General features: G+C 42.0%; 1 protein-coding gene across 1 annotated transcript; it reads right to left on the reverse strand.

Moving 5' to 3' along the window:
• Window positions 1-785: 785 nt before the first annotated feature.
• Window positions 786-21,289, reverse strand: MEX3C (mex-3 RNA binding family member C). The gene is made up of 2 exons (XM_027960720.3): window positions 20,207-21,289; window positions 786-3,825 (listed from the first exon to the last, which is right to left on the reverse strand). Exons 1-2 carry the CDS (start codon window positions 20,973-20,975, stop codon window positions 2,600-2,602), a joined length of 1,995 nt encoding a protein of 664 aa, XP_027816521.2. The 5' UTR covers window positions 20,976-21,289; the 3' UTR covers window positions 786-2,599.
• Between the last annotated feature and the right edge of the window lie 290 nt (window positions 21,290-21,579).

The raw sequence follows: 21,579 nt of genomic DNA on the forward strand, positions 1-21,579 counted from the left end.
TATGCTGGAATTGTAAAACTACAACATAGTCAAATAATCTGACTTTCATACTTCTGGAGGCTAATCCTAAAATGAGTGAAATAATTCCACAGGGCAATGATCCTGCCCATCACCAAATCTATACATTCCAGAGTTATCTAGCACAGCCTGAGAATTTGTTCAAAACTTATGATGGAAAGATTTCCTATGGCTGTGTAATACCCCTAAGTACTAAGGACAGAATTTTGGTTTCAGTAAAACAATCCAGAAGTGTCTTTATTCTTGCTTTTTACCAAAAAGCAACAATTTATTCTAGTCAGCAAAGTCATTTTCATTAATGGAGCAATATATATATATATTTTTAATCAACCACAAAGTCTTTCAGAAGGTACTTCAGAATTAAAAGTTAAAAACTTGCACCTTCATACTAGAAAAAATTTGTTTTATAGTTTTGGTGATAAAAGGACAATCTGTAACAAAGGATAAAAACTAAGTCTAAGTTGAGTTCAGGACGTTAGTTAACATTAATATGTATAAATCACTATTTTATGCATATTAGATTAACAGTGATTATGTGGTCAACTATATAAACATGCAACTATATAATCTAAAACTCGCCAAATCTCTAGATTTATTATAATGTGACACTTATTCAAAGAAAGACGCTACAACACATTCCACACCTAGAACATGGATCACTGGCTAGGGAGAGGAGAAACTCTTGTTAAAGGACGTTTTCAATTCTGGCAAGTAGCAGTCTTCCAGCGTAAACTAAGGAATACATGAAAAACACCAAGGAGAATACATTCAAGTTAATGGAAACAAGTCTTTATTAAGTAACTTTTAATATCAGAAAAATAAAACTCTTATAATTCTCTTTACAGCAAATATATAATATCAGTGCTTTGGCCATCTTAAGTTAAAGGCCCTTTATCATAAAATATATGGTTTTAAACTTTACTCAAATTGAATTTATAATCCCTATGACTTCCCTACATATACATAACAAAAGAGTGTAGTAAAATTAGCAAATACTAAACTATATTGATAATTTATCATTCTTAGTTTGTGGTTTTTAGAAACAGTACACGCACCTAATATATGTCGATTCCTTGGCTTATTAGTTGCAGTGTACAATGCAACAAAATACAAAATACATGCTTGGTGAACATTCGTTTGTATCTACAAGACGGCAGCTAAAGATTAGGTTTCAATACTGACATTTAACTATTCTACAAGCAATTAGCATTACATCATAATATGCCATCAAGGCAATTTTTTATACTGAAAAAATCAAAATAAAAACCGTTATTTGTAAACTTTTATACGAAATGTAACTCTTCAAGTGGAAATAAAAAATAAAATTTGTCTATTTACTATTCAATACACATAGGATTTCAATTTTTGTTATACTGAGAAAAAAAGCTCTTTTTTGTTGGGAAAATAACGCTTCAAAAAATAATTAGTAGAAAAACCCACCAGTATAATGTTTTATCCATTCAATGCCAGCAGATTTGGGAACATACTGAGGATGAAAAGTCACAGACATCCACAGGTGAAATGTAAAAAGTGTATCTTAAAGAAATCTTTCCTTGTGATTGGAAACAAGTTTTGAAATGAAGTAAACTGATTGGAGGTCGTCACAGCTGCTTCTGTAAATATGCTAAGGGCATTGTTACCCCACTCTCCCTCCCCCTCCCCTAAATTACTAAAAAATAAAAATACATTTATAATGTGCAAGACAAATATGGATTGAACATAAAATGTTTCACATTTTGATCTATAGTCTAAAAATTAATCAATAGCTTGATCAGACTAATGAATGGAATGTTCGTATCCTCAATTATTAGCCAATGCAGGTGCACCCCAAAGCCTTTCCTGGAATGGAAAAACCCAGGTGGCCATTTCCACATTCACCGAGGGAGGCAATGGGTAGGAATTCACGATCGATACAACTGCATTCCTGCTCCACTGATCAGACCAGCCGGGAGCACTCTGGGCGAGATGAAGGTCAATGTAGCAGTTTTTGTCCCAAATTATAACCAGTGATAGAGTAAACTGCCATCAGCCCTATTATTACCAATAAGTAACCACAATGCATTAAAAAGTTACTTGCAATCCTGCAGAATTAGGCATAAGTTGTTGTAAAATAAAAAACAAACGGACCTGTTTTGTCAAAACTGGCAGTGTAAAGAAGGCAGCCCTGGAAGTGTCTGAGTCATCTGTAATGCCGCGTACCCTCCATAAACTCTTAATGTGGTTAGGCTTTGGGACCCATCATTTGGAAATCTTAGACGTATACACTTTTCTCATAGGTTCACATAACCTATGATTATCTTCACTCAGCCGAGTTGAACATCAGCTTTAGCAATTCTTACACAAGCTATGTCTCTGGGTCTACAGGATAAGATTAATAATTCAAACCAAACTAAGACAAGAGACCACTTAGGTTTAGTGTTACCATAGCAGCCTTTTATAAGTTTACTAACAACTTTAGCCTAATCCCAATAAAGCCTGATAACAGTCATAAGAATTCATTAGGAAGTTTACTGGGGGTACCATTATACCCATGCCTTTACGAGTCCATATAGAGATATAGTATTTATGTATATATATATAGTTAAGAGTGAATTTGGATTGCCTGAGTAACAGCTGTCTGGCAAACTGGACATGATGGCGTTCTCTTTTCACAGATCTTGTTGGCACATTCCATGCAGAAGAGGTTGTGGCCACATGGAACTAGGGCAGCAATAACTTCATTCTCAAAGCAAATCACACAGTCGTGCTTTCGTCTTGATTCTGGAGGTGAGCTAGAGGTGGAACCACCGTTGGAAGAGGAGTAACTATTGGTACCATTAGAAAAAGCAGGGATGTATATTGGAAGGCCAGCATGGTTGCCTGTACTAGGTGGGTCGCTCCTAACCCTCCGAGCAAGTGGGTGTTCAATGCTCTCAGGAAAGGTAGGAGACAGACGAGGAGTAGATGGCTGACTTCCTCTACGCTGAGTCTTCATGTTACCAGGAGGATCACTCCCAAAGCCAGAGAGTGGGTTAACTGGTTCAAACGGAGTCCAGATAGTTTGAGCGGATGTTGGTAGAGAGTCAAAGGCAGGAGAATCAACCGCAAGGTCTTCTGAGCCTACAGAAGGTAGTGTATCTCCAAACCAAAAGTTTCCTGTGCTAAATGGGCTTGTTGGACTAAAGTCAGCCAGCCTATTGCTTCCAAAGTAGGAATCTGTGGAACCGCTTCCCAGGGAACTGGAACTATCATTTCGATAATTGGAGATCATTCTGGCGCGGCTAGGAGGAACGGGATTGGAGGAGAGCCACGCAGAGCCCAGAGTGCCACCTTCAAAGCTGACATCGGTACCGTTGTAATGGAAGTCATTCTCTTCGTTGAGCTCAATGTAGTTTCCTGTGCGCATGGCAATATGCATCTCAATCTCTTCTCGGGCTCGGTCAACATTCTCGGGCATCCCTGTCACTTCAAAGACGGGCTCCTTGTCCCTGCTCGGAGTCACTATGTACGTGTGGGTCTGCTGCTGGATTCTTTTAATGGTTGCTCCTTTGGGTCCGACCACCAGCCCTACGACACGATAGGGCACTCGGACTTGAACGGTGGTCTGACCCGGCAGATTAGGGCTGCAGGACAGCCCGCCCAGGGCAGGGCCATTTTTGTTTCGAGATGCACGAATCATGGAGAAGTGCTCTGCAGCTGACAGGATTTCTCGTTTGGCCATGGCAACATCTTCTTTCCGTCCAGTGACAACAAAAATGGGCTCTTCACCACGAACTGGTGTTTTGATATACGTGTTCGTCTTGGCTCTCAGCGCTTTAATTTTACAACCTGTTAGAAAGAAAATATTTTTTAAGTATCAACATCTACTTCAACAATATTGAAAAAGACAAATTACAGAAAGCTCCTTTCAGGATAACAGTCTGGTTTGGGGCAGTTTTTCCGTCCCTCTTTAAGTCTGAGCGTATTTCTTATCACTAAATGCTGATAAAGCTTTCCTAGTTCCACTATGACTCCTGGGTCCTGAGGGTACTTTCCTGTGACCTCTCATTCTCAGCAAAGAGGAGACGCCTCCACTGAAGGCCTTTAACTCAGAGGACAGGCTTATAGTTTTCCTCCTCTTGTTATTAGTCATTGCGAATGATGCATGAAATAGGCCAGCTACACTATGAGTGGATTTGACTTTCAGAACACTAATAGTTTACTACCTTGCAGGGTGTTGGTGGCAAAGAAAAAATATTAATGTACAATGTGAGACGATACCTATCATCTTATTTAATCTACATAACAACCCTAAGGATGAGACTGTTACACTCCTTTTATTGCTAAGGAAAATAAAGCGCAGAAATATTGTGTAACATGCCTGAGTTCACTCAGCAAGTAAGAGGCAGAGCCACCGTTAAACCTAGTCTGACTTCATAGTCTATAGTCTTTGTTATTGGTCCTAGAACCTCAAATTCCACAGAACTATACTGATGATAGAAGTTCTCCAACTGACTTCCACTTAACTGTCTCGTCATTTTACTTCAACATCATTCTCTCCTCTGTAAAACTCAATTGATGACAATAGCAAAGTGCTCAAAGTTAGCACATCATCTCATTTCTGTTCCATCAGTTGGATTTCAGGCTTAACTAAGAATGAGTTGTCTTTATCCCCATCTGTTTATGCTAACTGAACTCATGCATTAACTAAATTAATAATTACATAAAGCAGTGATATATAAATACAAGACATGGAATTTGTATCAAAATTGATTATTTTTAAAAATTTCAATAATGATGAGTACTTAAAGAAAAAAAAAGATGCTGTTGAACTATGGGTGAGACAACTGTAAAATCTTGGGGTAAAAAAACTGACCCAGAGTAATTCTGTGTTCATTGTGAAGTTCTTGCTAAATTCAAAAGAAACATATTGGAAATTGTATGGAGTATGGTCATTGGGTGTGGTTTTATTGAAGGACTATAATGGCTGGCAGTCCCATTCTCAAATAAAAGGCTTTGGTTCTAAATCCTAAGTATATTTAAGTTAAATAAATAAAATATCTGAGATACATATGTATAACTACCCAAAGATTACTTTTTGGAGTAATCAGCCATTACCAGTGCCAACTGTGTAACACTGGAGGGTTTCGAACAGTAACTTAAGATGCCAGATATACGCTAAGGCATAAGACTCTGGGGTTATGCTTTTCAAAGACCTTAATGTGAAGCTTGCCAGAACAGATTTCTTCTCGTGACTGTATCATGCTATTCCTAGTTTCTCAAAATAAAGCAGTTAGATGCTACTGAAAAACACACGCCACAACCTGAGCAGATGGTTTTCTTAAAACTTTTTTTTCCTGCCCTCAACAAATCCGTAATGTACAAAAGCTAATTCTTTCTGGACATCATTCCTAACTTGTGTGACTGCACTAGTACCCTCGACCCCACCTGAAATAGGTCTCCTTTCCTCCATTCTCGCCTCATTCCAATCAGCTCTCTACCTCCACTTTAGGTAGATGATGCTTCCTGAAAAGCGACGATCGAAGGCTCACTTATTTGCATAAGGCTTTAATGACTCCCTCTTACCATAAGGATAAAGTCCAGACAGTGCGGCACGCAGAAGCTGGCCTTGTGCCTGGACCTACCTCTCTATAGCCTTATACCCTACCCCTCCTTTCCCCTTCCTCACTCCTTCAACTCTGTGGTGTGCTTCCACCATATTCATCGCCTATCCATACTCCTTGCTTCCACGATCAGCCCCTTTGCTACCAGCTCTGCTTAATTCCTGATGGCCCTTCAGATTTTCGTTTATTAGGTGCCTTATTCTCCGTGAAGCTTTCGCTCCTTTCCCTGAGTCAGGTTTACTTTAACCTGAAGGTTGTATCTGAGAAGACCAGGGGGGTGGGGGTGGGTCGGGTGGTACAGCTTAAAGCAAAACTGCGAGAAATGTACTTAGTGGAGGAACTGGAGGAGCTGAGAAGGGCAGAGGGACAGGGTGGGCTGGGGGCTAGCAAGAAGTTACTACAGTTAGTCTAAGTTATACTACTGTAAAACACAAGTTATTACAGAGTGCCACTGTAAGTTTATATCTACAATGAACTACAAGATTAAATTGACAGTGTGACTTCTGAGTATAGGAAAATCTATTCCTACTCTGCTCCACCACAGAAAGTGACTTAGAAGACCATAAAACTTCCACATCCACTTATCATTCATGCAGGCTGAATCTAGGAAACTCTCATGCAGCAGAGGTGGTGTTGCTTGAGGCCGAGAACTACAATCATTTCCATTGGCCAGTGTGTGACTGATGGAGACACTCCTAGGAAAGTCTGAAGGGGTGGTGAGAACGCCTAATTCTTCCTATTGCACCCTCAGAAGAGTTACTATCATTATTTGGATACATGAGATTCTTCTCTGCACTATAACCTAACAAGAAGGCAGTCTGCTAGAATCACACATTTCTAACAAAGAGGGTCCTGGTCATCCTAGAGAAAAATACTTGGCAAACTCTATTAAGGACCAACCGAGAGTTAGCTTGAGGGTCTAGGGTTGGCCCTTCTCAACCCTTAGAAAGCTAAATTAAGAAACTTCTCAAAATGCTTCTGAGACAATAACCAACTGTCAGATGAACCTTAGTAGAATACTTTGTTTGATACCCAGTAGGTATAATATTGGAGGAGGGCATGGCAACCCACTCCAGTATTCTTGCCTGGAGAATCCCCATGGACAGAGAAGCCTGGCAGGCTACAGTCCATGGGGTTGCAGAGTTGGACACAACTGAGCGACAAATACGCACACGCCTAAATCGGATACTACTGAGCCTATGGTTGTTACTAATGAAAATGTGTTTGATAGTCTCATTACGAAGCCAGAGAAGACAGAATGTGGACTACCTCTGAGATAGGGATGTAAGATAGCCTACCCTGCCCAAAAGGCCTACTTAGCAAAAACAAGCTAAAAAAAAGATTATTTACAATTCACATCACAAATGGCTAATTTCTCTTACACAGGTACCCATATACTTGCCCTTTTATCTCAAAACACCAAAAACCACAGAAAAAATAGGTAAAATAGCTCATAGAAAAGGAAACATAAATGGCTCTGAACACGAATTGAGGGGTCATTTCCCACCTATAAGACTGTCAAATATCAAAAACAAACAGTGCCAGTAAGAATGGGGGGAAAGCCCTCATACTTAGCTGCAGAGTACAAACTGCCTGAGGGCAGTATGCACTACCCATCAAAATCACAACTTCCTGCATCCTTCTGCCCCTGCAATCCCACTCACAGAATCAAGTCTGTAGGAATACTTGCCCAGGCACGAATAACCTCTGTATTCCTATTTGTATTAGTGGGAAGTTGGTACAGCTATGTAAGGGAATACTTTGTAGTCACAAAACTGGGAGACTAAGGGAAACAGGGTAGGAAGGTGACTTAATTTCCCTGATACTTTTAAATTCTTACAAATTTTGGAACCATACAAATGCATTATTTTTTTTAAGAAATGTTGTTAAGTTAGAAAATTTTAAAAATTAGAGATGAAGAAGTGACAGATTTTACTAGATTAAATAAGCACATCAATCAGACTTTTGATTAGTTGTGAGATTTAGAAAAAAAAAATTATGAACAGCAGGGTAAATGATTTCATAACCTCAAAGTTGAATAAAGCATTTTAAGTCTAAGAGGTAGGGACTAACAATTGTTTTCTCATAGCTACAAATAAATATATGGCAAGCTGTATACCAGACTGTGTAGAGATTAAGAACCAGGACAGCACTAATGACTTTCATGGTTACCATTTTATTTTGATTTGGAAGTAAATTCCCCCAATAAAGTCTCTAACTTACCTCCCTCCTTAAGGAACCCATTTCCCCTTTCTGTATCACTGTGGCTAGGGCTGTGATTCACCTTAAAACTCTTTAGCTGCAGCCAGAATTCTGGTCTTCTCACTTCCTGGTATAGCAAAAGGTTGGGTCTGGCTTCCCCAGGGTAGAGTGTCTCCTACCAGCTGCCTGAGCAGTTAAAAGGGAGAGGGCCTTTGTTGCTGGGAGAGGAGTTTAAAGAAAAGGAATTGAAATGGTCTTCAGTGTTTCTCAAACCATGGTTTGCATTAATAGGCTCCAAATGTTTTGATGAAATATGTTGTCATTGACTGCAAAATAATATGTTCTTTTGATGGGGAAGGGGGAGTGTCACAGAAAAGCTTAAAAGCACTAGACTAGACCTTTAAGGCCACTTTTTAATTCCATGAAACATGTGGAATGATATACTTAGAAGAGTCAGATACAAAATTACAGTCTGCAATGTCGATATAATTACAGTCCAAATCAATTCACCTTAAAACAGGAAGATGATCCAGATCGCAGGGGTGGGCCTGACCTAATCACAAGTTCTTTGGAAGAGCTTTCTCCAGTGGGCTGCAGAAGTCGTCAGATGTGCTCTGGCTTTTTTGGAAGAAAGCAACCTACGCTTGACCTGCCCGTGGAGGCCTCATGGCAAGGAACTGTAGGTGGCCTCTGGGAGCTGAGAGCTAAGAGGACAATGGAGGCCTCAATCCAGAAACCTTGTTCTGTTCTTTACTTTTATTATCTGCTTTAGTTTTCTAATGCTGCCAATAACAAGTTACCTCACACAGTGCTTTCAATGTCACAAATTTTTTATTTTACACTTCTGATGCGGGTTCTAACATGGGTTTCAACAGGGCTAAAATCAAGGTGTTTGCAGGACTGCGTTCCTCTCTGGAAGCTCCAGGGAAGAGCTTGCTCACTTGGCTTACTGGTAGAATTGTGTTGCTTATCATCACAGGGCTGAGCTCCCTGTGTTCTCGCTGTCTTGTCTGCTCAAGGCCATTCCCCACCTCAGGAGGCCACCAACATAGCTTGTGGCCCTGTCTCTCCATCTTCAGAGTCAGCAATGGGGACTGAACCCTTCTTGTACTTCAAATCTCTCCCAATCTCGTTTCTGACCCAGCTGGGAAAGTTCTGTGCTGAAGGACTCATGTGATTACACTGGACCCACCCAGCTGATCTCAGATAACCTTTTCACCTCAAGGTCCATACTCTACATCTACATAGAGTTTCCGGGGATATAGGGTGTAGGCATCTTCAGGGAAAGGGGATTTATTCTGCCTACCACAACAGCAATTTCCTGTTCCTCCAATTATTTCTCCATTCTCCCAGGCCCCTGGCTTTTGAGCAAAGGAAAGTATTGGATTCAGAAAAATCTTAAACCCTAACCCAAGAATAGTGACCCACTGTCCAGAGCAGTAGCGAGATACAAGTACAAGAAAAGTTTGGGGATCACAGGCACTGAAGTAGGGTGAAGGGATAAACCACTGATAAAAATCAAAATAGGTCGAAAAGAAATATGTAAGCCAGGGTGATAATGAAGACAGGGTGTTTATGTTGAGAGATGAGTGATTTGGTAAGAAATGGACAAGTAAACCTCATTTCCACTTGTCCTGTGGGATGTGACCAAGTGTTCCTAGCTAAACCACTCCTCCTTCGGCCCAGAACATCCACCAGCCTGATGCTTCAACTTACCAATTCAAGTATCAAGTGCCCTATAAAGGTGCAGGTGGCTAATTCCAGGTGATATACAGAAACTACAATAATTTCTGCTCTCCAGGAGCTGACAGTATAGAAAGGAAACAGTCATGAAAACAATACTGAGACAAGGTAACTGCTGTAATGAAAACAGGCATACAAAGCAGTGGCAGCACAGACCAGGACAGGGCTCTACTGCTTACGGAAGGCGAGAGAAGGCCTCAAACGCATTTGAACTTAGGTTTGAAGAAGGTGGTTCTGTCAGGTGGAAAGGAGAGTTAAGAGAACTGGAAGTGCCAAAGCAGGAATTGAGAGCCCAAGATGGCAGCCTGGATACCACACCTGGCTCAGTGCTATGGGAGCTTTAAGTAACTGGAGGGCAGAATGCTAGGGGAGCAAGTCAGATGGGGGATGATTTAGTTTAACAAAGGCAGGGGAGTTTAAATTCTATCTGGTAGGTGCAAAGAACTTGTTTTGTTTTTTGAAGAAAGGAACCCCAAATGCTATGTGAAGTGTTGCTGATTTTCGACAGAGCGTTTTGTTTTCCAGAAATAAAATTCACTTTATTTTCCACTCATTTCATACATTAGCTACAAATATTAAAAGCTAAAACCCTTATAAACACACCAAAGCTAAGGTCTGTATATTTCCACTGTGGGTCATCCTCAGGTATATCTTTCTTCAGAAATTCTCCCCAAGAGGTTTTATTTTAAAAGGGAAATCAATGTATACACACATATACAAACATACCTGCTTTAATAAAAATAGGGAGGGGAGAGTGAAGTAGTTCTTTTTACCTTCAAGAAAATTAGAATGCTGGGCTTGATATTAAAAATTACCTCCCCATCCCACTTCCCTGTCCCCATCCTTCTCCTAATTAAGTGGCCATCACCTACCTTCTCCCAGACTTCATCATCCCCTAAACATGGCTGGTTCCTCCTGTCTCTACTCAGATATTTCCCTAAATAACCTGGAAAATCCTCCTAGCACTGCCCCCTCACCGTGTACCTTCTGAGTAACAAACACAGTCATTGGAAAAGATGAGACTGTGTGTTGAAGGCTCTATGAACTCAAGAGTAATACAAATATACATATGGCTATTACTATCACAGCTACAGCTTACTAATACTATTCCAAGGTCTAGTTTAAAGGAAATGTAAGGATCAAAACACTGATTATCTGCTGGACTGGGCTCTAATCTACCACCAGTTTGCTTGTGGTTTTAATGTTAGGTCATTCAACCTCTACGTCCTTCCAATGCTTTTATTTTTGACCAAGTCCCTCTTCTCCTGGGACATACAAAATCACTTATTTCTGAAAGCTATAAAGCACGTGGGACAATCTCACATGTATACACATCTAGCCTTGCTTTCCTCAAGAAAAGCAGGTTGAGTAACAGCTGGAAGCACAAGACTTTGAGGAGACCATCACGAACCACCTTTGTGAACTCTTAACAGGCCACTAAACCTCTCTCTCTCCTTCTTGGGTGTGTGCTAAGTTGCTTCAGTCATGTCTGATTCTTGGCGATCCTATGTACCATAGCAGGCCAGGCCCTCTGTCCATGGGATGTCCCAAGCAAGAGTACTGGCGTGGGCTGCCCTGCCCTCCTCCAGGGGATCTTTCTGGCCTACGGATTGAATCTATGTCTCTTAAATGCTCTCCTGCACTGGCAGGCGGGTTTTCTTTACCACCTGCCCTGAAGACCACCTGAGTGTCACCTGGAAAGCCCAGAAACTGTAATGAAAGTTACTTCTCTCACTTGGTTGTTGCAAAGATTAAATGAAATAACGTATTAAAATACTAATCTCAGTGCCCGTTATTCAAGTAGGTGCTCAGTAAAGGAGAGCTTTTTAGGCTCTCTAGCCCCTCTCCCCACTCCACCCCCACCAGTTCAAGTATTTCATAAGTAAAATGAGCCAACAGGCTTGCCTTTGAAATAATAAACGTGTAGAGCACTTTTCAGTTTTCAAAACTCTCCTATGTTTTCATTTAATCATCGTAACAGAGTGATGACTAGCTTGATAGCTTTAGGAAGGATGGGAAACAAACTGAAAGAGGTTGGAAAGATCTCCCAGCTGGAAAGCCCGACCTCAAACACAAGTTGTCTCCACACTCCTCTCACTACTCCATACTATTTTTCTCTAAAAGCATTAGAGAAACACATTATTTTATATGTATATTTCATGATATATTAGAATTAATGAGGGGGGATCATATTCTTAAATGATTGTACATATAAGTAAGACCCTTTCCTCTTGGAATAATCTTGACAGGCTATTCAAAAGCTCCTACAATTTTATAAGGACTCAATTTTTCAGTATTATTAGCTTCAAAGACTGGTGAATATCAGATAAACCCAGTAAGAGTGCTTCTTACACACACAACTTAACTCAACATTTAAATAAACCGTTTAGATTAACAACGTAATAGATTCTTAAATGTACAATACAGAAATAGCTTTCCTTTCCCTGTTAAGGGTCCCTCTTGCAGCTCCAGTCAAAAATTGCTGAAATTTTGTTAAGAATACGGTTTCACATCAGATATCACTTCGTCAACACTTCAGTTTTATGTGACTTTTTAGTTTTGCTTATTACCAGTATTCATACAGACATATAATACCCTAAGTCAAGTAGCATCTAGAACAAACAGATCCAAACAACTTTTGGTTGACTGACTCCTCAGGTAAAGGGTTGGAGATAAAGGCAAGAGGAAAGAAAACCTCACAATATGAAAACTATAGTGATAAATACTAAAATGGCAAGTCTCTAGTCCAACAGTTCAGTTCAAAAAAATAAACAGCAAGTATCTGCTACATTTCAGGTAATTTAACCGAGATTAAGACGACTGAGATTCAGTTCTGCCCTCACTGACCTGTATCCAACTTCAAGCATCAAAAGGATTTGTCGTCTATACGTGTTCATGTACAGATACTGATCGATCATTTTCTCTTCTTATACCACTGGCTTGTGTCGGTGTTCTGTTCAAGTCCTTTATATCCTCGCTGCTTTGTCTGCTTGTTTACCACTTACAGAGTTGAGAGCACTGAAGTCTCTAATTCTATTAGCTTGAGACCCTAGGTAAGTTACTTACGTCTTCACAGACCTGTTTCCTTATCTGTATGGTTGCAATAAGAATGGATCAAATGAGATGACATACTACTTGACACATTTAAATGTTATTATTTTTAAAGAAAAACTCAAGTGAGTAGATTTTCTCTAGGAAGTTAAAAACATTAAATCCTTAAATCCTAAAGATAAAACTTATATTTAGATTATGAAAAATATGTTTAAGATATTAATTTTACAAAACTGGGAGGAGATATGTTGAAGTCAATCTAATTGGTAATTTTAAATCTGGTTTACATGATTTTAGGAACTCTTCTTGGGCAAAGATAATATAAGAGTTACAAGAGATAATCTAGTCCAATCTCACTTTATTTGTGGAGAAAACTGAAGCCAAGAATTGCCCAAAGTTACAAACTAACGTCTCTGAAATGCCCCAATTCCCTAAAGCCACCACTTTCTCAACCTGCCTTCTTTCCCCAGTTGATTCTTACAAGTGGAGAATTCCTAAAATACATGAGGTATTTTTAAAAACAGAGGTTAAACTAAATTTAAAATCCCCCCCCTCTCCTTTTTCACTTAATTTAGACAAGAGGATCCACATACGTAACAAAAAAGGGCTCCATTTGGCCTTTCACTAAACCTGTGACACCTAGAAGTGGGTGTCAATTAGAGATGAGAGATAGAACAATTTTCCTAACTGGGGATTTTAAAATTATGTTCATGTCCATTAGAGGATGTTAATAGAAACTCAGAATTACTTCTGTTTGGGAACTATATAATGGAATCAGATTCATGTGTAAATGATTCTCTTTCAGACTATAGATGGAACAAGTTTTTCCCCAAAGAGGAAACTGAGACTCAGTGAGCTTAAGTGATTTGTCCATGGTCACAGGCAACAAATGGTAAAACCATGTCTCTAAACAAGTTTAACTCCAAGCTCAGTGTCCTTGCTGCAGGTACTGGTAGAAAGGTAGAAGATAAGCCAAAGGCGAGGGGACAGCGGTATAGAAAGGAGGTCAGCCCAAAGGGCAAACATTTTACACTGGTAACCTTCTAGAAGTTTGCAACTAGTCCCTCTCCACTCTTCTCTAATTGTGTTTAAGATGAAGCTTTATGCTTATCTGCAACTATATCTGCAATTCGTTAAATAATTTTCTTTATTATTTTAAGGCCTAGTTTTATTTTATTGCATGATACCACTTTACTTATGGTCAAACCAGGCATACAATGAATTGCAGTTTCTGCTTATTGGACAAAGGCAACAAGCCATGCCCACATGAATTGTTCTTAAATCCTGAACCCTGGCATGAAAGAGGTGGTACAACTATGTAGTGTAACTTAGAATTCTTGGAATCAATCACTGAAATAAAGACTCAAAAGGATTCAAAATAACACTGCACTGTACATATTCAATTTAGTATAGTTTGGCTTGGTATTACTAATGTTAGAAAATAATTTAAAAAGCTTAAATATCATATGTAATCACTATAAATGTCTATAGGGTACCTAATGGTAGTATGGGGAGAAGAGTTAAAGACTAAACAGGCATCATGGTATATAAGCCATTTGGGAAGGATTAAGATGCAGTTTGATAAACATATCATTTTAGAATCACCTGAAGATCAATGAGGTTTTAAAATAGATTATTCATAATCTCTTTGGAGTTTCCTAAAGGAGTTTGTGTTCTTTTTTTTTACCACAGCATGTGGGTTGTGGGATCAGATGAGCCCTCTGTAGTGGAAGCCCAGAGTCTTAACCAGTGGACTGCCAGGGAAGTTCCTCAAGGAGTTTTAAATTGCAAACACACTTTCCTATTTAGTATCTTATGAACATTTTTATCTCTCTCTGTTTCATTTTGAGTTGAAATTACAAATGCTATTAAGGCATAAATTACACTAAAAAAATTCAGCCACAATCCCACAGACTTAATACTGTGATAGTCATCATGGCTGTTCATGAACATTCTGGCTCTCTCCTGTGGGCACATGATTGTAATGCAATTTCTCACCCACTTGAAGTTAGGAGTGGCCAGATAACTTGTTCTGATTAATGAAACATGAGTGGATGTGATCACCACGCTACTTCAGGTCTAACATTTAAAGACCAATGTGTGCTACACCACCGTCTCATCCTTCAGGCAAAGAGAGGAAGACCAGCCCCACTTGAAATGGTGGCTGCTTTGCTGGTCTAAGACCCTGAATGACCAAAATGAGCAGAGCCCCTGTGAAAAAGAAATAAATTGCTGGTCATTTTAATACTGAGATGTTGGGGTTCTTTGTTATTACAGCATCATTCATGCCTATCTGGATAGAAGTGCCATGTGCCTAACAGGCATTTAGATATCAGTTCCTTTCAGTTCTGTCACATTAGAAGGATACAGAAATGTGTGAAACTGTCTGCTAAAGCAGAGAAAAGGTGAACGAGACGAACAATTAATTTCAGATTTAACTTAACAACAGTAGTATGCGTTTATCATTTAGTTTCATGTATGTCAATTTATTTGTGTACAATTCACAGTCCCTAGAGGTACTGTAGATACGCCTATACCCAGCTGAAGAAGAGGAATCTGAATCCTAGGGAGTGATTTGTCCAAGGCCACAAAGTGACTTACTGACACAGAGTAATCAGAATTTAGGAAGTTTAACTTCTGATTGCTATCTCTTTCCAACATATCACAGCTGAGCAAGGACTGCTAAGGGCAATTTGGGACAGCTTTCAACACATATTTTTATAGTAAAACATATATTCTAAAATAATTTGTCATCAGTTTAAGACACAAGCAACAAATTCTTCCATCTGTGCAAATATTAAATTAATTCAAAACCAGACCCATAACTATTAAGCACGATCTTATAACTAAATTCCACCTTTCTTTGAAAATGTAAGATGTAAGATCTAGAATCCCAACCCATAGACATTGCTGGAACTATTCCTTGAGGAAATCTCTATAGGTCTCAAATACTTGACTCCCTGCATCAGTTTTAGGTCACTGGCATTTCTACCAGGGGGCAGAAAACACACCCTTGAATTACCACTTTATTTTCCATTTCCTCCTTAGTGAATCAAAATAGTTCATTAGCTGAATAAGGCAGGAAGAAAAGGCAATGGATTCCCCACCCATCTGCAAAACAAGGTTCCAGAGCTAATATAAACTATAATTTGGATCTTAAAGTCTAAAAAAATGACAATGTTTAATTTTTTGGCATGTATATACATACAAATTAACTTTCTGAATTATAAATGATAGCGAATATCTAGTTAGACATAATAGAAATAGAATGTTAGAACGATGCGTGTGCCTTCTGGACACCAAAATTTTATTAAGTAAATTAATTTGGACAGTGATGATATTTTAAGCTATGCATATTAGAAACACAGCATCCTAAATCACGTTTAGGACTGAAATTGACCCAAAATATACTTCCTGAGCAAGATGCTTACTGAGGCAGCAATGCAAAATTGAGAACTTTATCCCCATTATCAAACAATTGGTCTAACCCCAAGTTCCACTACCTGAGCAAAGTATCTATTAGCCCCTCAGTTTCTATGTCTGTAAAATGGGGATAACCACCTACCAGAGTTAAATGGCAGGTAGTATAGTACCTGGAAGAGTGAATGCCAACAACCCTCCCCTCAAAAGAAAAAGACACTGTGCTTTAGTATTATTCGGAAACTATTTCTCCTCATGAAATAGATATTTCTTCTTAAACAGGGAATTTATGTACAGTACCAAACTTTCTCTTTTTAGAACCTGAAAACTTGTTCCACTGTAGGAAACTGGGGAAAATTTTCCCAAGGATGTATTTAAGACAACCTAAAACAATGTGTCATATTGTCTGTTTTAAAAAGTGGCAATATACACAATCACTGGGGATCAGTGGAAACAGAGTAGCTCAATTAAGAAAAAAAATTTATACGGTCTAGCTCAGTAATAGCCAAAACAGGGTACAAGAAAAGTCACTGGGGTGCAGGAGAAAATATCAAAACACTCCAATTTCCATCTTTAATTCATCCTTTTAAACTGTTTACATGTTTAAAAAATGTATAGTATATCAGCATATGTATTATTCATAAATATTCACATATTGAGATTATTAGCTTAGATATTTTTTGACAGAGTGTACAACAAAAAAAGAGGCTTCCGCAATGGTTCAGCAACAAAGAATCTGCCTGCAAGGAAACGTGGGTTCCATCCCTGGGTCAGGAAGATCCTCTGGTATAGGGAATGGCAACCTATCCAGTATTCTTGCCTGAAAAATACCATGGACAGGTGCACCCGCGCGCACACAGACACATACACGCAGAGCCAGAAATAACTTTTCTCAACTAGGTTAGAGAACACACATATACCATCAACGAAATCACTCATGAAAATAGTTTAAGATGTACACTGATCTTAAACTGTACTAAAAAACCTTTACAAGTCTTTAAAACAACTCAACTTATGACATTCAATATTTATTTATACCATTGTTAAGTAGGGTTGTACTTTAATTCATTTTTCAGTCTAACTGCTTCTCAATGACTATACAAATTGGAGCAAAGTCCACTGATTTAAATTAAACGTCCTGTTAACCGCTGTGGCTGTATCTCGCAGGTCCTACATTTTTTAAAAGTTAGGTCTTAAATCTGTTGTCAGGTTTACTTTTGATGTCTACATTCCAGAGCTTCTTTGATTATCAACAAGCCTCTTTAGTTCCTGGCTTTATTTTCCAGTACTGTTGGTTTCAAAATGAGAAGCAAACTTAAAAAGGGGGACCAATTTAACATTTGCAAATGACCATATGCTGCTGGGGAGTATAAATATGAGGTCAACACTACCAACTTTCATGGCTATCAGAAGCAGTCGCTTGTTTCTCTGAAAGACACTGGAACTGGAGGCCGTCGACATGAGCTGGTAGTCTATATGACTCAGAATTCCATTTGTCCTACTCTGCTTCAGAGCTGAAGTCACAAAAGTCTCCATCTGTGACATAATTATCTCCAAAACCAACTAAGAGATGTCAAACAGAAAATTATGACTTCAGGTAATGAATAAAAACGGCAGGAAGGGATAATTCTTAAGGAAGAAAATTCTGTTCCAAAGCAAGAAGTAAATTAAATGATATGCCCTGTTTATTGGCTTAGGGAAAGGGGAAATTATCACACTGTAAAAGGATGCAAACATTAGAAGTTGCCTGGTTCTCTGTGCGAGTGGGAAAATAACTTTACAGGTTTTATAGTGGTGCTGCTGAGGGTGGGGGTGGCCAAGGGGTCAATGACCCACTAGTTGAATGGGTCGGAACAGGAAAAGGGTAAAACTTTTTGCTCTTAAGATAAGATAATCTTGAGAATGATGACATACTTTTAACAGTACTGTCAACTCTGGGAAAATATTAAGTGCAAAAGAAACAGTCAGCAACTTGTCTCTATGTCCTAAGACATAAATAGATTCACGTTTCCTTATTAACTAATAAGCTCTGCCCTAAGAGGAAAAACTAAAAACTTTATTTCATTGCTATAATTTGCTGCAAGATAAAAACCTGGAATTCAGTTCACTTTTAAATAATAGAGTGGTAAAAAGGTAACAGTCTGCCTAATGAAGGGCCATTTTACGATGCTTTATAGGGTATAATACAGAAGACAGAAATTCATATTAAACTAAACAAAAGCTATCAGTATCTCGTCCCTTAGTAAAACTGGCCTCTAAGCGTTCTTTTCCTTTGTTATCCTGAACTGTCACCATAGGCAAACTGAAGCAACTTGTGCTGAGGAAATACCAGCCTAGAAGTGCCTGAACACACCTTGCCATCGCCTTTTCCCCACTCTGCTAAGTATCAGACACTAAGTATCAAAACAAACAGTCCCCCTCACAACTTTCCAACAGTACCTAGAGATTATTTCTCCACCTCTCCTCACCGTGTCCCTCAGTCTTTCTTCCACCTTCCATTTGTTAAAGTCCTATCCATTCTCCAAGGGCCTCCACAGCTGATACATGTACGACTTTGTCACACACTATAGTTAATGACATTAATTACAGATTAGATTAGTGCCACTTCGTTGTTTATATTAGACTGTTGGCTTCTTAAGGGCAGCAAGTTAGTTGGAACAAACCTTACATTCCCAACTGCCATAAACTCAAATGCCTGGCAGAATGTAAGCTTGATATACAGCAATTCCCGGATGCTGTTAATGGAATAACCAACTCATTCTGGATCTATAATTTGAGATGTTATAATTTTATCCTATGTGAGGTGAAACAGTTCTCTCCTGACTAGCATCTTCAGTACTGGAAAAACAAAACAAAAGCAAACCAAACAAACAAAAAAGGCAGGCAAAATTTATTCACCAAACTATGGGAATAAACTCTTAAGGGAATGGCAGCAGCTTTGAACACTGTCTTTAAGTACCAGGCAGTCTGAAATAGGCTCCTCCATCCAGATTTCAGATGGATGGATTTTTCATATTAAAATCCTAGAGTTAAGAAATGAGCCAACTCTGATATTTGAAACCACCATTTCGACAGACCTTATTTATGTGTACTTTAGACCACTTGGGAAAGATGAGATCATTTAAGCAGCAGCGCCATCATTTCTTTTTATTTGACCCCAACAATGCTCTCAACCTAACAGTAGAGAGACATGCATCAACCAGGTTCAATCATATAAGTCAGCTGCAGAGAATATTCACTCCTTTAATAAGTGGGGGGGAGGGGGGCTACACTAAAGAGCATAGGACCTTCCCTAAAAACGTCGGATAGAGAGGTACTCTGGGCATCCCCTTCCCCCACCTTCACAAATCTACTCCTGGAATCTGAGACATAGGTCCTTTGTCTGAACAATGTGGGAGGAGTCTGTCTGCAGTACTGGTGTGCTGGCAAGTGAGGAGAATCTACTAAAAACTGTATAAACGTAGAAAGTTCCTTAACTCAATTACTTTACTGTCCAATTTTCCTTCATCGTGTTACCCTAAAGCGTTCTAAAAGGTAGCCACTCGGTCTTTTCGAGTTAAAATGTATAGGAATACCGTTAAGATCGATCAACAGAGTTAGCTAACAAGCTAAGTTTCTGAACAGCGAAGGGGTGGAGAGGGGGTGGCGGTAAGAACGACCACTTGAACATCCCCTCTTCCCTCCCGAATGAGCTTCGTTCCCCCTCCAAGCCTCCATTTCTGTCAATTTCTTCTTCCCAGAAAGCCGTCGTAAGGCAGGCTGAGAGCTTTCTACAAAGACAGTAGTCGGCTGCGCAAACTTGCGATCTCGAAGCTTTTCGTGCACGACACCGAATCCACAACCGACCCGACCTTTTACCACCTCAGGTTGTTTCTGGTGCCACGCCAGCCGGGGTGTTCCAGGAATACAGCCGAGTCAAGGGGACACCGCCGGGCTGGGTGGCTCGAGAAACTTATCGCCTTGTATCGTGCAGGAGGAGAGGGACACCGTTGGGGGCGGGGGGTTCGCAAGGTGACCCATCTTCTCGTCTGGCAGCCCCTCGGGTTTCTCCCACACCCCTTCCCGGTGAACCTAGGGGCCTCGCCAGGTTCGCCTTTGCAGCCCCAAGCTCCTTTCTTTCGTCTCCCCACCCACGCCCGGGGGCCCAGCCCGGCTGGACACCCCCCTGCCAACCCCCCACTAGCACTCACCCTGGCGACCGACAATCTCGGCGACATGCTCGGAGCTGGGCACCGGGACGCACTCGGTGGTGTTAACGCTCTTTCTCCGGAGCAGGGCCGCCTGCTCCCCGTTCAGGGCGGCCGCCGCCGCCGCCGCCCCGCAGCCGCCGGGGCCGTAGGCGTGGGACAGCATCGCCGCCATCATGCCCTGGGCATCGTCCCCTCCGTAGAGCACCCCCGCCGCCGCCGCCGCCGCGGCCGCCTCCCGGGCATCGAAGCCGGCAGCGGGCAGCAGCACCGACCCCAGGGACCCGCCCGGGATCGGCTGGGTCTGAGAGGCGGCGGCCGCGGGCGGCGACAGCAGCAGCAGGGACGGCCGGCCCTCCTCCTCTGCCTCCTCCAGCTCCTCCTCCTCCAGCAGGTCTCCGTCCAGCTCCGCGTCCTCCCCCTCCTCCTCGTCGTCGTCGTCGTCGTCCTCCTCCAGCTCCAGCTCGGCCGCCTCCGAGACCCCGGGTCGGCCGGGCGGCACCCGCTCCTCGGGTGATGGCCCCGCCGCCCGCCGGGCCGGGCCCTGCGCCGCCGCGGCCCGGATCGCCGGGGCGCCGGGTTCCGCCGGGCTGGGGTCGTCGAGGCCCAGCGCGGCCAGGCGTTCCCTCAGCAGGAGCCCGTCCCCCTCGAGCTCCGGGCCGCCCGCGGGGGGCGGCGGCGGCGGAGGCAGCGGCGGCGGCGGCGGGGGCGGCTGCGGCAGCGGGGCCGGGGCCGCCGCCAGGGCCAGGGCCGCGGAGCTGCCGCTCGGCATCGCGGCGGCGCGCTGTCAATGGCGGCGGCGGCGGCGGCGGCGGCGGCCGCGTCAGGCGCGGCGGGCGGCGAGCCCCATGGCGGACAGGGCCCCGGCCCTGCTCAGCGCGCAAACACTTTTCCTCAGGGGAGGTGGCGGGGCCGAGCGACCCGGGCCAAGCAGCGCCAGGGCCGCCCGGAGAGCGAAGAGGGCGGGGTGGAGGGGCAAGGGAAGGAGGCAGAGGCAGGTAACTAGGTGGGTGGGTGGGGACGGCAGCGGGGCGGGCTGAAGGAGGTTCGGCCGCGGCTCCCCTCTCAGGGATTCTTTTGTTTCATGGCCTCAACCAGCCCCCGGCGCGCGCGGCGGCGGCGGCGGCGGCGACGCCCCACGCCGCTCTCCTAAGGAAGCCGGCGCGCTCTGATTGGCCGCTTTTAATCTCCGGGAGCCCGCCCTCTCCTCCCCGCGGCCTTCTAACTCCTGTCCCTAGCCCCACCCCACCCACCCGCTTCTTGGGCCCCGCCCCGCTCCTCCCCAGAGCTTTCTGATTGGGTGACCGGGACGAGCCTGCCCCTCAAAGCCTTCTCCGTCCGTCCTCTGCCCTCCCCCCCCACCCCGCCCTCCCCGT

The sequence above is a fragment of the Ovis aries genome, chromosome 23 (assembly GCF_016772045.2).
Source record: "Ovis aries strain OAR_USU_Benz2616 breed Rambouillet chromosome 23, ARS-UI_Ramb_v3.0, whole genome shotgun sequence".
NCBI classification, from domain to species: Eukaryota; Metazoa; Chordata; class Mammalia; order Artiodactyla; family Bovidae; genus Ovis; species Ovis aries.

Excerpts from the sequence above, each read along its gene's own strand:
- MEX3C (XM_027960720.3), bottom strand. The coding sequence starts at position 20,975 with ATGCCGAGCGGCAGCTCCGCGGCCCTGGCCCTGGCGGCGGCCCCGGCC. Across the intron at positions 3,826-20,206 it reads CGAGATTGTCGGTCGCCAGG|GTTGTAAAATTAAAGCGCTG; the intron begins GTGAGTGCTAGT and ends TCTTTCTAACAG.